Source organism: Buteo buteo, chromosome 16, assembly GCF_964188355.1.
Source record: "Buteo buteo chromosome 16, bButBut1.hap1.1, whole genome shotgun sequence".
NCBI lineage: Eukaryota > Metazoa > Chordata > Aves > Accipitriformes > Accipitridae > Buteo > Buteo buteo.
The window spans coordinates 18,547,061-18,565,627 of record NC_134186.1 but is presented as its reverse complement, the minus strand read 5'-3'; the positions used below and the strand labels follow the sequence as shown (position 1 = coordinate 18,565,627).

The following is an 18,567-nucleotide window of genomic DNA, read 5'->3' as shown; positions in this document are numbered from 1 at the left end:
GATAGTCCATGGTGTTACCAAAATCTGTTTTTGGTATTTTCTTTCATTGAGCTGTCACTGAAATATGTAGAATACAAATGGTAAGTATTTATAAAAATATAACCTGCAGTTATTAGCAGCATTCTTTCATTAGCATGAAATACAGATGTTTTGTGTGTTGAGATGTGTGCATAGACTAAGGCCAAAGATAGATTTTGTGTGTATTGTCAAGGTGATTAAAAGTGTGTAATGGCAGCAGGGTATTACATTGCAGCTGTTGCTTTGTACAGACACTGCTAACTACCAGAGGAAAAACTATACAGTAATTCAAACACAGTCAAAAAACCTTACTGTACTCAATAGTGGTTACTCTCTTGGATTTAAAAAACAAATTGCTTTTCTTTTTATTCATAGAAAATCTAGAAATACTTGCCTAGCAGACAAACTTCTTTTGTGGTTTCTCCAGAAATGGATTAGGCATTTATATGTTTGAGATGTAGGGAGAGTTTGTTTATGTGGGTATCTGTGTCCCACCAGTGGAAGATTGAAACACCAACTCTTCCATCTGACGAAGAACGCAGTTCAGCTAGCCTGTAGTTGTGCTTGAGAACTCCTGTGGCAGAAGAGCATGTGCCTGGCCGGTTGGAAGCACTGCAAGAAAAGCAATGTGTGCATTGCCGTATTGGAACAGTGTTCCATGATCTCTTCTGAGGCCATCGCGTTTTAAGTACTCTTTTCTCCTGGGCTGGTACTCGGCTCACTTCTGGACTAGTCTTCTGTATCCTGGGTTCTCTTTCCAACTCATATTAATAGGTTCAACTTTTTTTCTTGGACACTTCCCAACTTCCCAAGTGTCTGATCAGTGGCTAATTGAAGAAGCTTAAAATAGCTCTGGAACACTGGAGTTTCTTGTCTGCACACACAGACACAGGGAATTCGGAGGGATCCATGCAGCTGAAGGCCTGTGGGCCTGGCTCTTTAGGACAGTTTCTGTCCACTATTTCCCTGCCTTGCCCCAAGCTTTGGCTGAGTTGGGCTGTGTTGCACCTTGTGGACGTGCCTTGTCTCTCTCTATCAAGTTCTCACCTATGGTTTCTGGCTGAAAAGTCATCTTCTATTGGAAGAAGAATTTTAGTTACTTGGTTGCTGACTTTTGGCCCTCAGTTTTGGCAATCTAGCTGTGACAGTGCCTCCTCAGTAATAGTAGCCATCGTTTTTTGAAATGTAGCTTCTCTTAAGTACTTTCTGAGGGGTCTAATCACTGATTTTTATTTTTTTTTTTTTACCTGCTGGTTTTTTCTTAAAAAAAACCTTTGGTGCAGTTTGCTAACGCTCAGAATACTTTTGAAGCTCCTAGTGAGTTAATAACAGAAGTTTACTGCATACTGCTGGTGTTGCCAACAGCCAAGTTGAAGACTTTTCTAAAATGCTTTTGAAACACACGTACTTTATTTTCATATTACTTGAAATGGGAGCGTGTAGTATTTTGAAATTCCAGAAAGTCAGCTTTTGCTTCCTGTAATTTCTGTTTTTGTCTTTTCTAATGATGGTATTCTGTTTACTTCTACATGGCAGTAAATTAGAAAACTGTTTTAGTAAATCAATTGCTTGCTTCGCTTAAAAGGATATCAGTAGGAAACTGGAACTTCTGACTGAGGTTCTGATTGTCTATACCTTTACTTAATGGTTCTTTCTTAATTCTGCTCTTTCTTCAGTATGGTTGACTAACATCTGGTTTTTGCTGTTTGTAAAGCAGGGAATGTTGAGTGGAGATAGAGATGATGGTGCATTCAGTTCTAAGTGGAATCAGAAATTGCTTGAACTTTTGTAAGGCCTTGCTCATGTTCTTGCATGTGCAGTAGTGTGAGGTCTAGGTTGTCCTTCAGAATATAAATCTTAATATTTTTTTTGAATGTCCTTTGGTTTTGTTAAATCTCTTGGTGCTCAAACCTGTGACAGTTGAGGTGGTTGGGATCATTTCTCATTCTTCTAGGTCAGATGAGATTGCAATACTTATTGGGTGGATTTAGATTTAGAACAGTACATGTCAGAACCAGAGGGTTTGCTTGTAAGATTTACTTTTCTTAAAAAAAAAAAAATAACAAACCAAAAAACAAACCCCAAAACCAAACCCCAAAACTCTTGGAGGACTTTGCTGCCAGATGCAATCCTTTTTGAAACAAATTATTTAGCATCTTAAGTTGCAGTCAGTCCTTGGAATAGGAGCAACTTGGCAGTGAACATGTTTTGCTTTAAGATTCCTTTGACATGTTTCTGACTTTATGCTTCTGGAAATTCTTCTTTTGTCCCACTATATTGGCACAGCCTATCTGTTTTGGATCAGTGTAAGCCAAAGGTAGGGAATGAATACCTTGATTTGCTTGTCCTCTTGAGAGGGTTGTCTCCCATTTGGAAAAGTGTCAGAGGAATGCAGGTGCCTATAGACAGTGAAGAATCTGAAGCTGCTCCTAGTGCTGAGCCAGTGCCGAGGAATGCTGGCAAAGAGGCAGTGGTGCTGGAGGCTGCCAGTAGTGCCCTCGCCGGATTACTCTGTGGGACCTGGTTTGCATTCCTGCAATTTGTGTTGCTCTTGTATCTGTGAAATGGACTTATTCCTTATCTCTGTAGAGCACCTAGAGCTCTTCTGAAAAGTGTGCACTGAGTTAAGACAGCTGTGAAATCTGCTTGGAGGCGATTTTCTGAACAGCTAAAAACAATAAAAGGAGAAATGTAGTGCACCACTGCCACAGACTATGATCTTGAACAGGTTTTATTTTCTGCGTGTTTGCTGTCCGCTGTGATTTTTAAGTACAAATAAAGGGGTTTTTTTCTGCTTTGCTTTGCTTTTGAATTACTCCTCCCCATCTTTGTTTCACTTGCTTAAAATTATGTTCACTCTGGAGACTTAAAGTATTAGTTTTATTTCTTTGCAGTATTAGTCTCGTGTTGCCCAACTGTAATCTCTTACCCAAGACATTTTCTTCTTACGCCTCCAATGATTTAGGAAACTTAGTGCTTGGTGCAGGCATCTTTAATCAGCCTGCCAGACACAAAAGTGAACACAAATAGGAAGTACTTCGACCCACTGCTTCTACTAACCACCATTCTTTCTTACTGCAGTTACAGGTTTTTGGAAGTAAAAGGCCCAATTAAAGAAATGCATGTTTTCTGTAAGGAGTCTGACATACTGAATACCTGTGCTCAGAAAAATTTGTTGAAGAATGTTTCTTTTACACCATGCTTTCTACTATGAACAGACATGCCTAAAGCAAACTGTCCAGGCAAGGCTTTATTCTGGTGGCTCAACTGCATTGCATGCTACCTATCCATAGGGACTGTGTATATAATTTTTTCCCCTTCTGTTCCCTTTCAGGTTAAAGAGAATCTTAATCTTGGCAAGTAACCCATCTTTCTGGTTTATCCTTATATGGTCTGAAGTTATGCAAACTTGTCTGTGGTAATGGTCACCACCGTAGGGGCAACGCTGTGCCTTAAAGCAGCAATATGGGAGTTGCATGCGGAATGGAAATTACTTGACAAATACAACAATATTTCATTGTGATTCATGAAGTAGGAAGATTAGAAGGAAAATGTATTCCAGAATGTGATCATGTAATGGTTTTAAATTTGGCCAAGTCAGAGAATTTCTGTAGGCACTTGAAAGACCTCTGTTAGAACGTGAGAATGGAGGGGTGGAATCATGGTTATTATGGCTGCCACATTTTTCCCATCCTGCTCCTCTCTTTCCAGACCCAAGACCCCTCAATTCTGCTTTTCCCTGGATTTACTTGCTTTTTACAGATAAATACAAATGTCTAGGTATACTAGATATAGATAAATACTAGTGTAAATAACTTCTCATACACGCTTTAATGTATTTTACCTACAGTAATTGGTTAGGAGAACAAATCAGCCTTTTTCTGTGTTCTTAAGTGGCCATGTTAAAAAGTAGTGGTTTTTCTTTTCCTTGCACAGTGATCATTTAAGTACTTTCCAAACTAATAGCGTACTAGTGGTATGTCATTTTTTCCCTACCAGTGCTGTTGTACAATGCAAGGCCAAAAGACTCTGTGTCATTTGCACCAGAATAAGCATATTCTGGTTTCAAAAACAAGAGCAAGACCACTACTGAAACGCTTCTTCCCTCTTTTAAATTTTTTGTTGTTGTTATTTTTAAATCTTACATAATGCTTAGGTACTACAAGTGTGCTGCTTGCTTCTGTTTTAAAACCAAAAAACCTCCATACCCTCTCAGGATAGGTATAACTTAAGAAAACATTTAAGTTATTTTGGTTTATGTTTGCAGGCTTCATGCCTTTGTCCTTGCCTTTTGCTAATGCTCCTGATGAGCATAAAGTCTGCAGAATGTAGTCATTGTTACTTGCAGGCTGTGACCGTGCAGGCCAAATAGTTGGGAATGGCTTAAGCTATGTGGATATCCAGGGTCAAGGCAGCTGCATTTGCAGATAACTATGTTGCAGGATGTAGCTGCTGAGTGGATAGAAATTCTGAATTATTGATGTTACTTTGTAATTAAATTGAAAGGCTAATACTAAAGTTAGCTTAATGACGGAGGGCGAAGTTGTATTTAAATTAGCCAGCAAGATAAGACAGGGGGGTTTTGTGTAGTAAGAAAACACTGTTTCTATTCTGAGACTTGTTCTTTCAAATAAACAAGCTGAGTATGAACCAGCTGGAATGTTTGTATATCTATGGCTACATTTAAAGTTTCTTTTAAAGCTGAAGAAAGTAGGGTATGGAATGGATTCTTCTTCTTCCCAAAGCTTATCATTAATTCATCAGTTCTTCAGTCAGGCTGTGATTAAAGCTGCAAACTAGTAAGTCATTGTGTAGGCAGAAACTGGTGTCCAGGCAGAATAGGGAAGTGCTGCTGGTGATGTTCAGTGATTGTTCTTTAGTGTGTTTCAGTCCAAGTAAGCTTTTGGCAAAAACTTTAAACTGTTTAAGCTATTCTTGCTTGTTTTGATTGAAGGCTCCTTCAGGCACAGTCATCTACTGTGGGGCAGTGACAAGTAGCTCTGTGCAGTAACCTCTTCTCCCAGCAGAGCTTGATCTGAAAAGAAAAATCAAAAGCCTAGATTGCAGAATTATGACTGATATTAGCAAAACCTGTGCAGAATTCCTCTTGGGTTGTGGGACTCTTTGCAGACCCCCAACTCTGCAACTTTGTCTTCAAACAAAATTGATCATGAATGCCAGGAACTGAATTTCTTCTGTTATCTGAAGTCTGAGTGGAGGATGGCTAACGGATAGAATTAAAGCCATAACCTTAGAAAGTGCCCAGTTAAGCTTAATTTTTCTCTAGAGCATTTGTTTAGAACAGATGTTATTATTGCAGTTTTCATCTGCACTCTGCAACAGTGTGCAACAGCATGCAACAGCTTCAGAAACCTCAACACCCGAACCTGTGCATTCAAGTGTCTTTTCCAATTTCATAGTATCTGTACTTTTATGAACATGTTAGGAGAAGACATGCATACCCCACACCCCAACACATGTACAAAGGATAATGTTTTGGGGTTTTTTTTTCCCCCTTCCTCTTATTCCCCCCCTTTCCTGGCTGGAATTGGATGTTGTTGCAGTAACATGAAAAAGGCATCCTATGTTTCCAGTTTATACTATATTTATAGCTTGACTGAAGGTAGGAATTGTCTTAGTCTTGTGAGCTTGCTTTTTGCAGTCTGGCAGCTCAAAAGCAATCTGAATGTTTTAGCAGTTGTATTAGACCAAACACTCTGAGTTCATTTGGTGTTGCCTCCTCCTCTACAGTGCATAGATACCAAAAAACCATTAAAGATGATTCTGTAGTATAAAAGAGGAGGGTGAGATGTTGGCCCAGCATACTGCAATGTTAAGTACTCTAGCCACCAGCTGCTGAACAAAAAGATCTTTTGGTATGCATGTTGCACAGGTGCATTTAGCACTGCTGTTAAATTCTAGGCGAGATGAGTTGTTTTTACATTGAACTGAGACTTTGGTCATACATGGCAAAGGATAAACGAAGCTGATGCTTTTTATTTTCTACACAGTTATTTCAGTCACACTGTTGGGTTGGCTACTATACAGCATGCTTTATAGACATTTAAACACTTTTTAAAAAATGTTTATCTGAGAGATACCAGATGCCTTGGGTTTCATCCAAGGCTTCCATAGAAAGCCACAAGCACAGAGAAGAGAAATTATTTCCGATGTGTTTTTTAGCCATTACAATACTGCTTCCATACTCAAACTGGTGTTCCTGGTAACCCTGGTATAGATAGCAGAAGGTGACTTAACGGATGCTAAGGCTCAATTTGCTCATTTCCATATGACTTGTAGAATGACCTACTTTGCGTTGAGCTCTCTTTGTTGTTTCAGCAAAATGTGCTTGGGCGTACAAGTCTGGGCTTTCATTAAGATGCTGCTCAGCTAGTACTGGGGTTTGTGGTTTCTGTTTTAGAGCAAGCTCTCATTTCTTTAACTTAATTTCATTTACTTAAGAATGTTTTTGAAAGAAATTTTTTTTTCCTTGATCTTTTTCAGATTATCAGAGACTGATGACTGTGGCAGAGACCATCACAGCACTAATGTTTCCATTTCAGTGGCAACATGTGTATGTTCCTATCCTTCCAGCATCCCTCCTTCATTTTCTAGATGCTCCTGTCCCTTACCTCATGGGCTTGCACTCTAATGGGCTGGATGACAGGTCTAAGCTGGAACTTCCTCAAGAGGTGAGAGGAGCTCGTCTCGATTCATTAAATATTGTACCTGACTATGAGGGAACTGAGAAATGAGCCAAAACACTAGTGCTAACTGTAACAGCCATTGTGAAGTTCTTGCTGGCTCTGGTTTGGGATAGCTCTTATTTTATTTTTTGGAGATGCTGGTGAAAACCTGGTGAAATAGATAAATAAGCCCCTGTTTTGGAAATTGTATGCTCTGAAAAAATTAAACTGTAATTTTACAGGTATTGTTGCAGTGGGATTACAGAAAGAACATTTTTGTGCGGCAAAACTTAGCCTTGTAGTGCTAGGAAATGCAAGAAAGTGCAGTGTGAAGTCATCAGCTGTAGCCAAAAGGCCATACAGCTGCTTCTGCGTGGTGCTGAGTGAGCAAAGCGTGACTGGCTTCAGCGCTGCGCTGGTTCCTGGCTGCACGGGATTAGGCTGGGTTTCCTTGCGCTGCAGTTCTGGGTTGGGGTTGGCTAACATGGACCCAGCCCGTCAGGTGTCTGCACCAAAACTATTTCGAATTTTCTTCTAGCATGCATACTTCAGTCTGCAGCAGAATGTCAGCATAGACTTGAGCAAACTGGTGCTAATTGAGATAGTGCTCAGGAAGTCCTCCCTTGTAGTGATGCTCTGTTAACACCAGCCACTGTATAAAGGAGGAGCAAGCGGTCTGTAAAGGTCCTGCAGCTCATACAAGGGGCTAGGACTACGTTCAAACTGCTTAGAGGTGGTTTTTATTTATTTCATCCCACTGTTCGCTTCACAAATATTCTTTTTAGGGACGCGCCAAGAGAGAGTTTAAGAGCTGGTTGTGAGGATCAAGGGACCCAGAGTGGTTGAGCACTACCTGCGGTAGCAAAGGAAATGTCTGCAGGAGCCAGTGACCACCGGTGGGAAGTGTGCGAGGTGGCTGGCGTCTGGCTGGCTCTGGAGGCAGTTCGTCAGTCATCTGAGCGACCTCCCTCCTTGAGCACCATCGAATGGTTTATTTGCTCTTCCATGTAGAAAATGCTGAGTGTTACAGGATGGTCTGGCTGGCTGTTGTCAAGAAGCTGGACACCTCTGTCAGGTAGCCCTGTGGGATGCAAGTGCTTGCAGAGTTATTAGCTGCAGAACGCAGCTCTGGCCCCGCTAGCCTGCTTACTTGTAGGTGTAACTTTGTGGGGGAGGGACTGGGTAAACCATGGGAAACACCCTACTTACAGGCACTGGTAGGGTTCTCTCTCTGCTGTTTTCTCCAGTCGTCTGTTTTCTTCTATTATCATTTGCATTACTGGGAAAGCAAAAGTGTGGCAGGCAGAGGGTTTTGTGGTGGTGGTTTTTATTTTCATTATCAGGCAGTGCTGCAACATAGCTTGATGCAGAAAAACTTCTTTAAAAAGCTGCGTGAAATTCAAGACAAGATATTTTTGTGAACCTCCAGTCTGGTCACCATGCCAACATTGCTCTTTTTCTCAAATCCATATGTTGATAGTTTTCATTTGTTTTTCCTGGCAAGTTCAAAGGAAAATTTCTCTTCAAACTATGTTATTTTTTCTATGGAAAAGTAAAGTATTTAATCTCTTGATTTCTTTCTTTTCTCCTTCCCCCCCCCCCCCCGGCATAATTAATAACAGAGTAGTCTATGTTCTTGCCATGAAAACAGTCTATTGCTTTGGTTTACTACATTTTTAGAAAATTTTGGATGTACTGGCAGGCCTAATTAATATGGTTAGTATACTTTTTAGAAAGAATAGCTGGTGAAGTAAAATGACTGTGTGGGTATGCATGTTAATATGCACCATGGATATTTTCACTAATATAACAAGCTTCTAAAAGATTGTCCTCCTTTTTAAAAAAAAAAAAAAAAAAAATCCTAATTTTAAAATCACTGTAATACTTCCAACTAAATAAACATATTTTAATTTCAAATGGGTATTTCAATTATTTAAAAGGTAAATGGTTTTGAGGAGCTTTATCAGCTTACTTTGGAGGTTTAAAGTAAGGTAGTTGACCTATTTTTAGATGTTAAAAATGAAATCGAAGTAGTATTAAAAAAATAATCTGGCACCTCAATTTACATTTTGTTTATGAAGGTGGAGGAGTAGATTTTTGATAGTATCTTACAGAGAACAGAATTGTCTGGGAGGGCAGGGAGGGGAAGACACACAGGACAGATATCGGGAGCAATGTGCCCATGTGATGGAATTTGCAGCAGGACTTAAACTTGCCCTTTTGAAGCTTCAGCTTTTCTCTTTCTTATTCGACAAGTGAGCTCTTAAAGCTTTGTGCACGATGGGTATGAGTTAGTCTGAGAATTCCCCTTGGTAGTCACTGCTGAGTAAGGTTTCCTCTGAACTGTTAAGTCCTTAGCACTGCAGGCTGAGAACGTAGCTATGGCATAGAAATGGACTTGAACATGTGCTGGAGACTTCAAAGATGACTAAGAAGTTATCATATACCAATAGATTTCCTTATCTGAGAGGCAAAGTAGACCAGGAAGAACAGGAGCTCACTATTGTTGAGACTTTCGTTGTAGAAGGTTTACTTTCAAAAAAAGAACAAAAACCCCACACCCACTCACACCCCAACCCCTGCTGTTGCAACAAGAAGTAAGTGGACCATTTTAAAATGTAAAGCAGAATTCAAAGTGCATGCTGGTCTCACTAAGTGAAACTATTGGTCAGTGTCAGTATTTCTGATGTTAATAATTTAATCAGTCAGCTTTAATATATTTAGAAGTGCAGATTACAGGTTCATCTCAAAATTACTTTGCTTTATGATTAGGTTTTCAGATACCCTTCACTTAAAGAGCGAAAGAAGCTCTACGCTAATTCCTGACATAGAAACTGACAAGGAACATGCATAAAATGTGGTGGTGTAGAATAGAAGAAAGGGAGCATATGGATTCTATTATTTGTACTTCAGTAAAGACAAATTTATCATCAGTAACAAAAGGGATATTAATATTTAACATTCCTTATCTCTCAAGTTTGGACTGTGTATGATCCTTTATGAAATTACAAGGGTTATATGAGGAACTTAATTTCCAAATCCTGCCTCCGGGCTCCTGATTCATAGATGTGGTAAGTATCAGAGTTTTCCTCGCTTATTGCAAAGGGAATATAAAGAGCTGTTCTATGTTCTAATTTATTCTGAGTTCTGCAAAAGAAAAAAAAATTTTTTTTTCGCCTTTGTCTTGAAAGTGCATAAACTACATCTCTGTTGCTAATCTGTTTACATGGATGCATGGGACAGCTGCTCTTGAAGAAAGAAGTATCTAATTTAGACAAGGGCTGAAGAAGTGAGCTTTGACAGAAGATCTAGTTAGTGCTTCTCAGTTGAAGGGCATTGTGGAGGAATATAATATTCCTATCTAGCATAGCATGGATGCCTCAGTGTCACTGTAGACTTCTTGACTGTGGTTTTATAGTGAAGTTTTAAAAAGACTTAATTTGTCTCACTCAAAGTGTTCTAGGCTAATATATGTGAAAATACTATCTGTCCTAACTCGGTCAGGTTTGGTTTAAGTCTTGCACACATATGCCATAAGACTCGTTTTGGTTTGCTTGTGGTGGTAGTCTCCCATATTTTGGTCACATCTGGTGCTTTAAGGGAATGCTTTACCATGGGAGCATGGAAACTCAGCTGTACCCTAGAATTTGATGCTTTGTCAGATGATGATTAAAATTTTCAGCAAAATAACTGCATTAGTACAAAATTCAAGTTTAGACTATCCCTTGGGTACATCAGAAAATGGTGCCTGGTGGAGAACTCAAATGAGTTCACCAAAGACTTGAAGACCTGACTGTGGCCCAGTAAAATTGTAGAAAAGACTTGAGGCTTACTGTAGGATTGAGTTTCTTGTACATGTCAGCGATAGCGCTCTTAAGGTTAAGCTTGTTCTCATACATATTACCACTTTGCTGAGGGCTCTTTCTGTATGTGTGAGCATCCTTGTGGTTTCACTGATAGCTGCATCAGAGGCTTGTAAGGAACGCAGAAGACAAACGTGGGGGGCATGGGAGAAGTTGTGCTAGAACAAGGTGCTGCAGAAATCAAAGGGGAAGGAAAGAACACGTAGCTGTTTCAGATGTTGCTGGCAAAAGTGTGGTTTGTTTATCGGTAGAATTGATCAAAAAAGCGGTTAAACTAGCTTTCTTGCAGATCGTAAACCTAGCAAGTACTAAAGTAAGATTGTTTTTTGATGTGTCTTTGAATTTCCTTTTAAAGAAACTTTTGCAGTGCTATAGCAATGTATTCTTAACAAGCAAGTTAATCTGGGCCGTTTTGTGCTACTGGATTTGCATGTGCATCTCACCACTCTGTAATGCACGAGAATGGTGGAAATTGAAGTTATTTTGAGTGAAAATAAGCAACACTGAGTCTTCCAGCACTGGATAAATCAAACAAAAGCAGTATCTCATTAAAAAAGCTTGGGTTTTAATGAAGTGATCCCAAGGGTCTTGGGCAATAGCTTTTTTCTTTTAGAAAAGTTGAAAGATTTTAAGATAAAATCCAGTTCTCTGCTAATATAAGACAGATACCTATTGTCAGTATTTTTATTTAAACCATTAAAAAGATGTTATTCAATGCTAAATCCTAACAAATTCTGTGGGGTTTTATTTTTGTATGTTGTTTTAGAAGGTAAGAAAGATCTCTTGAAAAGCCTTTTTTCCTCTTGATGCCAACACATTTAGACCAAACTGTCCAAGATAATTATTTTGAAAGACAATCACTGCTTTGTATGCATTCTCAGGCTATCTGCTGGTGAGATAGATCCTTGATAATACTGCAAATTTATTGACAGACTTCAGTTTCATGTTTTCCTGTACTTCAGTGTTAAGCAGCCACTTGAGGAGTTAAATTCATGTTTCTGAAAGCTGCAGCTGTAAGTTGTTCTTAGTCACAAATTCTGGGTTGGCATGAAGAACAGTAGTGCTGAGAATAAATGCAAAAGGTCACCGTTTGCTTACAAGAATGGCATAGGAGCATCCTTTAGAATTTAGGATGACTGTAAACACACTTTCCACAAGCCAGCTGTGTGTGTATAAATTTGCATATCCATGTTTTCTGTGTGTTAAGTGGGTGGTTATTTGCATGGTTGGGACCTAATGCATAAAGGTGATACATGCTGTAGATGAATGGGTTTTAGTTTTTCAATGCTGTGTTCAAGCAGAAGCCTTAACTCGGAACTAAGTTTCAATCTGACTGTCTAGGAGCGGGTGTGAAAACCTGTATGTGACCTATACTTTGAGCACCTGGGCTGCATAGGGAATTATGTAGTGGTGATTGTGCTATCGGAACTGACTGTTCTAAGTTGCTGTAGGCATCTGTTTGCATACCATGTAATTATATATTAATGCTTAAAGTAAAGAATATTTTCTCTTTAGGATGTCAGTGGGGTGGGGACCTTACTCATTATTAGCGAATGGTGGTTCCTCCTTAGATATCCTTTTGGCAGAACCTAAATCATTTCCTTCTATATTTTTGAACAGAGCTGAAAGGAAGGATATGGGCTCGATGCAGGCCTTGCTAGATGTGTGGGGGTTTGGCCCTTATTGTATTTGAGGTCAAACTAAAGAATTGCAATTGTCCTCTGGCTTTGGAATTGATGGGTGTAGTCCAGACCCCACTGAGCCAATGGAAGGTTGCGCTGTTGACCTCAGGGGACCAGGCTTTGGCATCAGATACATGGACATTGACTTACTTGCATCCACATTTCTAAGGTTTGTAAGACTTTCACCTGGACACCCCACTATTTGTGATGAAGAAGGTTTATGGGAAAGGCAGGTTTTTACATTAGGATGTGACACCCTTGATCCTTAGTGTAGTGTCTCAGGAAAACATTTTATTGTGTGATGATGTTATGTGTCCTCTCTTGTAACAATCTGCTATTAAAGTGGTGTGTAACTATTTGAGGTTTTCTTTTTGGTCAGAAAACCAGTACCTCAGCAACAAATCAAAGAATATTTGACTGTTCTAGAGACCTGAAATATCGAGCGACTAACTTAAGGATGCTCTTTCAATTATGTCTCTACTTACACATGTTGCTAAGTATCTTGTCTTTATATCATTTTAATTTTGTGTGTGTAAAATGATGATCAATATATCCATAGAGGCTTACATACAGAGTTGTCAACTATTCACAGCTCACTCAACTGTCTGCCTCCAGAAACAAAAAACCTAAAACTTTGTGATCAAAGAACTCCTTTATTTTTCTACTTTGTGTACTTGCCCAGTTCCTAGCATGCAAAAAGCTTTGGATGGCCATGATTACATAAATAAGTGCCATTTCATTTCCCTTGCTTTTTAAGGGAGGGGACCCCTCTATCCTTACTGGTATTCCGTTGTGTTGGATCTGTAGTGTAGCAGCATTGTGAGACTTACTGTTTTGGTGTCTCTTACTGGTGGTTTATTTACTTGGGATTTCATTTTTACAGAAAAATGTTGTTTTGATACTTCTTGAAGGGCTTGTGAAGTGAGGTGTCTTTGCCATTTCTGTTCCCTGGGGAACATGGCCTTTTCAGAAGCGCTTATACAGTTCTTGAGGATGACCTTAAGTCTCCCTAAGTTAAAAGAGGCTAAAGCCATCTACTGAATCTCCTTTGCTTATGCTGCTGTAGGTAGTCCCCTATCTTATGGGTTATTATTAACCAGGCACTGAATAAGTGTAGAGTGTCCCCAAAAGTATTCTTTACACTCTTTAGAGTATTGCTGCACACTAATATATTTCTTTTTTTTAATACTTCTATAGAGGGCAAATTCTGGGAAATGTAATAGTAAGTTGTGTGATAAACAATCATCATTAGTGGCTTAGAGTGTTTAAACTATGTGTAATGGTCTTAAAGAGAAACTCTGCAAAAGGGATATTTAACTGTTAGAAGAATTAGCCAGGTGAGTCCAGATACTTACAAGTGATTTTAGCAAGCATTAAATTTGGCTTCATTGGCAAGGATTTTATTTTCAGTGTGAAGACTGGAATCTCTAGATTGGTAAGGTTAACTTTTGGTTACTTTTTGGCCAAGCATTTTTTAGGTACAACCAAGCTTAACCAAGAGTGATGTTTTCTGCAGAATCTGTGCTAAGGTAAAATAATCCAAAAAAGTAAAGTTGAATGGCATGCATTAAAGAGAGTTTTAAAAGGAAGTAATACAATTAAACCATTTGAAGAGTTTCTTAATGAGTCTGTCTTGCCATTTCGCAGACCATTTGTAACAAATTAAATGTTTTTTGTTTTTCTGTCAGCACCGATAGGTAGGCATTGTGCCTAGTTTCAAGGCTTTATTTCTCTCATGCCTTGAAGTGCTTACAGTGTTCCTGATAAATATTAGCTGACTTCACTTCTAATCATCACAGAACCATGTGTATAGTGGGGGTCTTGAAGTTCCTAAATTCAGGTGGTTACTTGAAACATGAGAGTTCTTATGTACATATTGTCCCTTTGTGCTGAATGTTTCTTTGGACGGGAAGCAGATGCACTCTGCGTGCATCCTAGCCTACCACTGGAGCTGCCTTGCTAGGAAGCCACGTGCACCCCCTGCTCTGTTTGAGCAATGTTGGTACTGGGAAAATCTGAACATTGACACCTGCCCTATTTAAAAAATAAAAACTTTTTCTAGGGTGCACCAGAAGCTGTTTCAGAATCAAGGTCTTAGTTCTATTTATTGACCTTGGATTGTTTTGCAACACCTAATTCAATTTGTGATGTAATTTACAGTAAAGGATCTACAAGAGCTACTAAACTGTTTTATATGCATTGCTTTAAGCGTAAGAAATCAATCCCAGTATTAAACTGGTAAAACATCACGAAGTAGAGAACTGGAATTCTTCTACTTACCTTTTTGACTATGGGTAATATTGTAGCAGTATTGGACTTTTTCATGCAAAGTTCCATGCAAATCTAGTGTAATGTGTCCAGTGGAGTTCTGCTTCAAGAATTACAATGTTTTTTTTTAAATTTTAGTGTTGAAGTTCAAGGAATCAAACACAACAGATATTTGTGTTTTAAGGAGGATTGACATCCTAACTCTGTTCTGTACAAATGCCAAGAGAGCCAAATCTGGCACAAGTATTAAATGTATGTTTTCACAACAGTTTACTTAAATGGAGGGGTCTTGTCAGGCACAGCTTATCTTAGTCTACCTATGATAAATCCCACAGCAAAATCCTACTGGAACTATTTTGTCCTTACTGATGCTTCAGTGCTTATGTACATTGCTCTGATTTCTGGGATCATCCAACATTCATACAGTGTGAGGTTAATCTTTTCCAATTCTTTCTTTCCTATTAAATTGCGAGAGTGCTTCCATTCTTCTGCACTTACTGAATCATAAAAAATAGCTGGAGGTCTGTTAGCTCTCATGACTTGATATGTATTTTTGCTGCAAAGCTGAGTTCAGGTGTGCCTCCTAGAATAATGCAATTAAACTAGGTTGAAAGTACCCCATAGTCTGGGTGAAGGGATTTTGTATAGGGTAGGCTAAACAGAAAAGTGACAGTCCATGTTAATTCTGCAGTGAAGAAAAACTGAAATGCTTTTGCAGAAAAGCAAAGTTATTTTTCTGTATGCTTAACTTTCCAAGCAGATTTCGCACATGAATGGGGTTCTTGCTGTGATGTATGTAATTATGTAATGTCGTGAAACCATTTGATTCAGACTTTGCAATGCAGAAGCCAAAAGGGGAAATCCCCCCTCACCAAATATAGGATGAGGTAAATTCTTGAAAGATGCATAACTGCTTTTGATGTTGCTGTGGAAGCCACACAGGTGTTTGGGTTTTTTTGTTTTTGTTTTTTGTTTTTTTTTCCCTTGGTCTTTTTTGGTGATAAATGAGATAGAGATTGGAACAGGAAAACAGAATTGAAACTAGTTCAATTAATTTTTCCCCTTGGAAACAAACTTCTGAACTCGTTCAAGGGTTGCCTTAGTTCTCAAGTTGCTTACAAAAAAAAAGAGAAGATAACTTTATTGCAGCTTCTGCAATATCAGTACACCTTTTAGAATGGAATTTGCCAAATCTCTTAGAGGAGTGGACTGGTAATCTGAAAAACAGGCAGTCACCCACTTACGTATACATGTGTATAAAATAGTATTGCAGATATCCTGTAGTTAAAATCTAGCTGTATGTGTATGAAAAACTTAACACATCTGTACCTAACATATGCTACAATCGCTTTTCTACCTACTAAACAACTTTAAAATGAGTTGTCTTTCTTGTTACCCCCTTGAAAGACCTGGAAATGTAGGCCTTGTGCTGCTTTCTTCAAAGCCAACCAACCAGTTCAGTTATGGTTGGGGCAAGTCTGTTTTACAAAATAACCGAACAAATGCAAATGTATTTGAATATTTCAATAAGCAGAAAACCCAAAGATGAATAAAACATGACCCTTGTGCTTAGTGATGTTGTAACAGTATCCTATTCTAAATTAAATCCCAGGCTAACCTGTGCTTTGTGGATGTAGACAACCATTTCATTGAGCTGCCAGAAGACTTACCGCAGTTCCCAAATAAACTTGAGTTCATTCAGGAAATTTCGGAGATACTAATGGCTTTTGGAATTCCACCTGAGGGAAACCTTCACTGCAGTGAAAGTGCCTCCAAGATGAAGAGCCTCAGAGCATGTGACCTGGTTTCTGATAAAAGAAATGGGAACATAGCAGGATCACCTTTGAATTCCTATGAGCTGCTAAAGGAAAATGAGACAATTGCAAGACTCCAAGCACTTGTAAAAAGAACGGGTGTCAGTCTAGAAAAGGTAAGCTATGAAATTACCTGCACTCTCTCTGGACCTGCAGTAGCAGGTGGTCTGAAGTCAAGGTCCAAGGACTCTGTCTTCACTAGAAAGAACTTTATGTTAATGTGTTCACAAACCTTGTTAACGTCTGTAGAGACAAGGGCAAACTTGGGGGAGAGGGGGAATAGGGTTTAACCCCACAGCATCTAGGGAAACCTTTGGCTATCCTCCAAGTGTTTCTTTGCCAAGATAATGTGTTTAAAAATACACCTCGTCTTGTTTATTCTTGGTTTTAAGATTTATTCTAAATTTACAACATTTTCTTATGATTTACATGGCTAAAACTGACATCCAGATAATCCTGAAGTTAGAAGCCAATCATGGTTTCTATAAGTGTCTGCCTTATTGTGTGTAGAATATGTATAATTTTTCTTCTATATAATACACTTGCCATAGGGATACTGTGATGCTTTTTTCTGGTTGATGTTGTAAAGTGCCTTAGTGTCCGATTCCCAGCAAGTGAATGTGCACAGTTTGTGGTGACTCTGGTTGGATTTTTTTTTTTTTTGACAGTCAGAATTGGGAAAAGAAGTTGTGGCCCTTTTTGCATAAAAGTTATTATGTGAAAGACCACTGTAGGCTTTTTGAGCCTTTGTGGAATGGAGTGAATATTTTCTCAGCAAAGGTTTTATTTCTTGCATGTTTAAATTATCTTGACCAGCTCTTCATGGCTAAGTCTGATTCCTACCCACGTGACTGTAACTTGGGCTACAGGTGGTGCCAAACAGAGATAGAAATTGTGTGACCTCCAATAGGTGGGGGGGGAGAACCGCTTTGTGGGGAGAAAGCTGCAGGGGGTTAAAAGAAGCAGCAGCTGGTTAGTAGACAGGATTAGATGCTTAAATCAGCTGTGTTCCTCTCTCAGGTTTTTCTTTTGTGTTGTGTTCTTGTTCAGGGGAAAATTGGTAAGAAGCTTTTGTTCTTTTGCTTGAATGGATTGGGAAGCGATGGGAAGAGTACAGGTCTTTTTAATTTCTTGTAAGTTTTTGCACATTCAGGCCTTATCTACTCTGTACTCTCTTCCATAGTAGTTAAAGTCCTGTTTTACTAGCCTTTTTGTGATGATAGGAGTGTATAGGTTAACTGTCAAAATTTTCTCAAATATGTAAATAAAAACCTGCTTAGTGCAAAATACCCAATTAATGAGGAATGTATAGATGCCAAGTGCTACTTATGAATGCAGTTAGAAGAAATGGCTGAATAGCAGAGCTCTCTAGCAGAGAGCATGGCTGTAGGATGCTATTTATGTCTGGCCTTGGACTGCTATAACCAAGGTGCTTTAAGAAGCATGGGACAGCTGCAGCAACTGCATCGTTGTGCAGATGTAAGCTCTAGATATTATGTCTAATTATGTGTGGTGGTGCCTCTTACAATAATTAACAAAGGCAGGGGTAGCAAGTGTGTATTCAAACTAGTGCATGAATGCTTGTGGCTTTGATTTTTTTTTTCTAGATACTCAATTCCTATCAAAACTAATATGAATTTAATATCTGAATCTCATATTGCTGTCTTCATAAATCTTAGCCCACATGTTAACTGAATATGCGTTTTATTTCATTAAAGATTACTCTGGGCTGTGCAGTGATGAATTGTGCAATACGCTGCTAAGGACTTAGGTTACAGGAAACTAGCTACTAGACATGCACAGCTTCTTTTTACTGTGCATTTCTGTATTCATTTGAAAGCTGGTATGTATTAAACTGTAACAGTACTAAGCTTGGCCTTGTATTACACCAGAGAGAAATATGTATTTGCCTAATATGCAGGGGTAGTAAAAACCCCTAAAAAGCCTATGCAGGTGATTAAAGGATAAAAGAAAGTAAATTAAGTATATGGCATACGTGGGCATGTATATGGTTGTTATCTATCCTTTTTTAATCTAAAGCATATCCAGTGCAACCAGTACTAAAGGAGGTTATAGTTTATTATTGAAATTAGAACTTTTATAGACAAAGATTTCTTTCTAGATTTTTCTGATGTTGCTGTTTTATTACAGTGCCTGAAACTATAAGTAATTTTTTTTATTGGAATGTCGACTTGAGAAGTAGCAGCTGAATGGCAGGTTAAGATCTTGTATACCT

General features: G+C 38.8%; 1 protein-coding gene across 3 annotated transcripts in view; it reads left to right on the top strand.

The window, feature by feature from the left end:
- DENND5A (DENN domain containing 5A) overlaps positions 1 to 18,567 on the top strand; it is a 69,664-nt gene that overhangs the window by 23,030 nt on the left and 28,067 nt on the right. For all 3 annotated transcript variants that reach the window (XM_075048048.1, XM_075048049.1, XM_075048047.1), the window contains exons 5-6: positions 6,523 to 6,710; positions 16,130 to 16,447. In XM_075048048.1, the coding sequence (XP_074904149.1) occupies positions 6,523 to 6,710; positions 16,130 to 16,447 (506 nt within the window). The remainder of the gene's footprint in view (positions 1 to 6,522; positions 6,711 to 16,129; positions 16,448 to 18,567) is intronic.